The sequence below is a fragment of the Gavialis gangeticus genome, unplaced genomic scaffold (assembly GCF_001723915.1).
Source record: "Gavialis gangeticus isolate Ggan-Ray unplaced genomic scaffold, GavGan_comp1, whole genome shotgun sequence".
Lineage (NCBI taxonomy): Eukaryota > Metazoa > Chordata > Crocodylia > Gavialidae > Gavialis > Gavialis gangeticus.
The window spans coordinates 11,690,993-11,696,675 of record NW_017729012.1 but is presented as its reverse complement, the minus strand read 5'-3'; the positions used below and the strand labels follow the sequence as shown (position 1 = coordinate 11,696,675).

The following is a 5,683-nucleotide window of genomic DNA, read 5'->3' as shown; positions in this document are numbered from 1 at the left end:
AGAGGAACGCGTGCAGCTGCAGAGGCGAGCTTGCCGCTGTACCCAGTGCAGCTCGGTGCCCGGCTCTCCTCATCGTTCCAGAGGGGCGATGGGCTTGTCCAGGCAAGAGGGTTGTATGCCGTGATAAAGCTGGGCTGCCCGACGTGTAAGCAGCACAGCTTGGAGCAGTGGCTGGCTCTTCTCCCAGGGGCTGGCATGCTTCTCTCTCCGCTAATGGGACTAACTGCGCTGGCAACTGGCCTTCTCCTCATCCCTTCCCACACGCTCGCGTAGGGCTTGGAGGGTCTGGGCCGGGTTTGGTTTGATGGGGGGAGGATTCACAGATCTTAAGGGCAGAACAAACCAGTGTGATCATCTACCTTGACCTGCCATGTGGGGCAGGCCACGGGCAATCCCCAGCGATTCCTCCATCCCACCCACAGCATCTGGCTGTGGTAGGGCAGGTCTTTTAGAAAGGGACATCCTGTCTTGGTTGGCAAATGGTTCCCCTCCCCACCTGAGTGACTCTGACGCCTAATGGGCAGAAGTCAGAGCAAGCCGTACAAACGAACCGGTGCTCCAGCAGATGCGGCTGCAGGGGAGGAGCGGGTACAGAGGCCTGCAGCAAGAAGGGGCGTAAGAGGAATGTGGTGGAGACTTAAAGGCTGTGATGGGCCAGGTGGATTCCCCTGTTTAGCAGTTCATTATGTCTCACTTTGGGTTGTTCAACAGCATCCTTTATTGCTAGGAGTCGGAGCATTTGATTGACAAGGGATGTAATACATGATGGAGTTGCCTTTATTTTTTCTACTTCTTAGAGGCAAAGATACTAAAAATACAATTATGGTTTAGGGCCAGGCATAGTCTGTTCTAATATAATTCATCTCAAAGAGTACCCGCATTGCCTGCTGCACCCAAATCACTTCTAAAACATTAGCATCCCCTGTGCTGACATCTCACTTCTATATTACAGGAGTTACACGGAGACTTTAAAAAAATTAATAAAGTGCTTCTCTTCTTCATTCTCCCACTGAGAGCTTTGATTTCCAGAGTATGAAGTGAAATAACCAACATAACAACATCCTCCAGTTCTAAAGGACAGTGCCAGAAACATTCAGCTGCTCTTGGTTATCGTGTGTAGGACGTGAGGGAGCTATTTCAGATCGCAGATTATTTGTTCTGGCTGCATTGGCCATCCCTTTAGTGGAGGTTTAGAGCCCTGTAGATGGAGAAGTTGGAGAGGAGCTGGAACAGAGAGGACAAGACAAGATAAGTGATTCCTCTGTCTTCCCAGTGCGGTTCCTGCCGTTCTCTGGCTCAGTTTGGCAGCCCCTGCGCCATCTCCCAGCTTGTCCCGCTCCACGCTAGGCTGGCAGGAGACGCTGCGCTGGTTTCCAGCTAAAAGTTTAGCCGCCTGCTTCTAGGACCACGCTGTGTCCTCGGGACACGTGACGTGACGCTGGCACATTCTGTCCCCAGAACAGGTGGATTCGGGGGCTTTCCCAAGCCAGCTCCAAGAACCTCGATGAAGATGGGCCCCCGGCAGGAGCCTGCGATATTTAATGGGGAGTTCGTGCCCTGCCGCCCGCCCCCCGCTCCTCCTGCGAGCCCCAGGTGCGGGGCAGAGCTCGTGGGCCGTTCACGCGGCGCCCAGTGGCGAAAGGCTCCCTGAAGGATGGGGCTGGGAAATGCTGCTCGCCCGGACGACAGCGGTTTGGAGAGCAGACATTTTCCTGAGGTTACAGTGAGTCAGCGCAGCCTTGCTCGGCCGCCGTGTGCATGATACAGAGCACGAGCCGCGTCCTTAGGATTGGTGTCTGGCTCCAAACAGGAGCTACAGGCTAGAGATGTGTCATGGCAGCTGCAACCGGGTTAGGAAATGAAAAACAGGCCTGGCTTGTCGAACATCACTTTTATTTCCCTCTTTCATTAACTTCACTGTTTTGTTTCTTCTCACATAGCCACTCTGACAGGGAATTAACATTGACTGTTTGTGCAAAATTTGGGACACCGTCTCTGATAGCCCGCAAGCTGCTATCACTAACACTGCCGTCTCTGCCACAACCAGCCCGCACCGGACCGCGACACGAGCTCCGGCCTCGGCCCGCGGCCAGGGGAGCCGGTCGACCCCCTCCTCCTCCTCCTCCTCCTCCTCCTCCTCTCCCCCCTCTTCACGCAGCTCCTCTCGCTTTGCTGCCCTGTGCATTTTTTCTCGCTCGTGGACAGAAGCCGTGGGCTCTATGTTTCTTACAGGTCACTGACAAGATTCCCAGTTGATCGCTCTGCACGTCTTTCTCAGTTCTCCGTAGCCAAATCTGTTCCTTTTACGGAACAAAACCTTCCCCACTCCGTCGGGACTGTCTGCAGCCAGTCCCGACTCCGCTCCCTCCACTGGGGTGAAAACCTTAGACCAGCTATAAAGGTCCTCACAAGACTAACACTGTTGGGAACTGCCTCGGACTCCAGCTAGAAAGGCCTCTCTCCTGCCCCAGGCCTGGGGGCGCTTTCTAGGAGACGGAGCTCTATGGCTGTGTTTGTTTGGACTGGACATTTCTAATTCATCCCCTTCCCATGTGACGGGTTACAAGGTAGGGCATACGAGTGAGTTTTGGCTCTTCAGATATGGACTCTGTTGCATTACATACAAAAAACCTCGAAAAGGCTAGTGCTCTAAATTGGTCTGCTGTGGTTGCCCCCGCGCATGCCGAGCCTGACGGGTGGCTGGCCAGCATCTGTAGGCACTGCTGCCAATCGCTTACTAGAGAAAATCAGATACTGTTTTGCTATAAATCCACCGATACAATCCTTAGTTCTGAAGATATAGTTTCCGTATAGTTTATAAACATTATAAGACATACATACGGTTAATTGAGGGGAAGGGACCTGTGCATTTGTTTGTTTTTTATATGTGAACACGGTTACAAAAGACGCACCTTCTGTAGGTACCTCAATCCTTTTAAGTTTTTAATTTCCACCTCTAATCAGTCTTTCCTTTGGTAGTTGGCTACTCCTAGCCCAGCAGGCAAGCCCTGTTCTGCTGTGTGCCTGAGATATTCAGGGATTTGAGATTGTCTTCCAAGAGATTTCCAGCCAACGTTGGCCTGCGGGTTCGGAGCCAAAAGGGGCAGAATGTGGGAGAACCAATGTCCTTATTCCACGTTTTGTAAGTGTCTGTGCACAGTTTCAGATAAACAGTGTAGGCTTAATTGGTGATCGTTTTTACAGCAGTTACGTTCCCTTCAGTAATCGCAGGGTCTTTCAGAGCTCTCTCAAATTAACAGGATTTCACATAGAGCACAGCTACTGTCCATGTCTGTCCAGTTGTTATTAATGGAGGATTAGCTCCTGTCCCTTTGATCTGTTTTTGTAAGGTTGGCTTTTTTGTAGGTGCTCAGTTGGGGCTGTTTGTGACAAGGATGTGATAATGCCTTTAATCCGATCCTGCCGTGCACGTTCTGTACAGTCCATGTTTATAATCCACCCGTCCATGTATGGAGACCATCCAAAGCCTAAACAACATTCTTTCCTTCACAAGGCCAAATTCTCCATGTACAAAAAAAGAAGAAGAAAAGAAACTCTGGTCCTTTGTAGATTGGTGGCAGTACAGATTCTGTCCGTCGCAGCCCGGCTCAGCGTATTATGACCGCTAACACCATGATAAAAACCAGAAGAGGGGCCCTGACCTGCGAGCTCCCAGCTGCCTGCTGGACTCCACTGGGGGGTCGAATGGGTGTCCGCCGGGTACACTTACCCTTCCGCTTTGGTGGTGCTGTGGGCATCATGCCAAAGCTGAATTTGTGCTGGTAGTCAGGCACGTAGTCCTGAACCTCGTGAATGCTTTTCCGTGGCCCCAGGGACACCGGTTTAGAGGTTCGGTTGCGGCTTTTGTGGCTGGTGCAGTTCTTGCTGGGCTTTCTGTAGCCTGGACGCGAGCCAGGAGGTGGTGCAGGCTGGCTGCTGTGTAAACCGTGCTCCATCCCTCTCTCCTTGCCCTTCTCCCTGGAGGAGTGGTGGGGGTGGTGGTCTTTGGGCACTCCTCTGTCGGCTGTGGAGAACGTGTGTGTTTTGATCTGATGGAGGGACTCAGACCCAGAACAGTTCCTAAAGTCCTCTGCTTTTAGCATCTTCAGGTCCTTGCCGTGCATCTGCTCAGGAGATTCGCAAATCACGCTGGAACTGGAACCCCTGAACCTGCGCAGCCATTCCCAGAGCGACCTGGCCTTGCAGTCGCAGCTCCAAGGATTGCCATTCAGCCGGAGAAACTCCAGGGCCGCCAGGTGCGCGAGGCACTCCCCGTGGAGCTCGGAAAGGCTATTATTGAACAGGAAAAGCGTGGTCAGTCTTCGGAGGTCGTGGAAAGCCCGTCTGTGGACCCACTGCAGCTGGTTTTGATGGATGAGCAACCTATCCAGGTTTATTAGCCCCCTGAATGTGTTCTGATGCAGGCTCCAGAGCTTGTTCCCATGGAGGAAGAGATGGCTAAGGTTGACTAGGTCAACAAAGATGTCATCCTGCAGGAACTCTATGTGGTTATCTTGTAGATAAAGGTACTGTAGATTGTGGAGGCCACCAAATATCCCACTGGGCAAGGAGCTCAACCCACATTTGTACAGGTACAGGGCATGGAGTTTCGCCAGCCCTTGGAAGGTCTCCGCTGCCAAAGCCCTCAAATAGCGGTTATCTCCCAAATCCAGCTCCTCCAGGTGAACAAACCCATCGAAGGTGTCTGGGTCGATGAAGGTGATGTTGTTGGAGTAGATCCACAAGGTGACCATGGAAGGGCTGAAGTGACCACGCAGAAGCAAGGTGATCTGGTTGTTTTGCAGGAAAATCCTCTCGCTGTTTTCTGGAATCCCCTCGGGAATGGTCACGAAGTTGTGGGCCTGGCAGCTGACAGTCATGGGGGACGGGTAGCAGACGCAGTCGGTGGGGCAGCATGCGGTGAAGGGAATCTCGAGGCCAAACAGCATCAGGAGCAGCTCCACAAAACCCCCTGTTCAGAAAGGGAGAAAACAGGGTTAGTCGAATTAAGACATCTTGTAAATCATTCACAACCACCTGCCTCGCAGTCACAGCTGCTGGGATTGTTCTTAGTGAAAAATTCATCCAATTAACTCAATCCTTTTTTCTGTTCATGAATTATCCAGAGGCAGCCTTAGGTTGCGGGGGGCAGGTAACCGCTCTGCTCAAACACGCGTCGGCGGACGGAGTATTTGATCAGACTTTCCCTGTTTACTTGTGATGGGTAAACGCTCACCTTGGTCACGTGTTGGTGTTCTGCACTGTGGCTGGGCAACTAGCAGATTTATGCAAATAAAATCACTTCTCACGTCTGTGGAGAACCAAAGACAGAGAGGTGCAAATATGACAAAAGGGTCTGCGGATACCATTCCCCCCCTCCACCTCCAGCTCTCCCGGCGGCACCAGCCCCGCCTGCTAGATGGCGTTTCCCAGGCGCGGGCTGCTGCTTTGCACCGGGGAGCACCAAGCACGTGCCGAGCCACTGAATGGAGCAGATGTAGGAAACCAGGCCCATCTCATGGCTGCGTCCCCCTCTCCCCACCTTCTCCAGCAAGACCAAGCAGCACGGGAAGTGGGTGCTCAAGCATTTTCGTGGCTCTCCCGTGACATGACACACTACACCTCCTGTTGCCACGGAGAGGGCCTGTGCACATGGCTCCATTACAGCAGAGAACAAAAGGTA

The 5,683-nt window shown here is 52.6% G+C and overlaps 1 protein-coding gene across 1 annotated transcript; it reads right to left on the bottom strand.

Moving 5' to 3' along the window:
* Positions 1-1,874: 1,874 nt before the first annotated feature.
* RTN4RL1 (reticulon 4 receptor like 1) lies at positions 1,875-5,054 on the bottom strand. The gene has a single exon (XM_019511284.1). The coding sequence runs from the start codon at positions 4,947-4,949 to the stop codon at positions 3,609-3,611; it is 1,341 nt and encodes a 446-aa protein (XP_019366829.1). The 5' UTR covers positions 4,950-5,054; the 3' UTR covers positions 1,875-3,608.
* Positions 5,055-5,683: the final 629 nt, after the last annotated feature.

Bases quoted from the DNA above. Each gene is read 5' to 3' on its own strand.
- RTN4RL1 (XM_019511284.1), bottom strand. From the start codon at position 4,949: ATGCTGTTTGGCCTCGAGATTCCCTTCACCGCATGCTGCCCCACCGAC.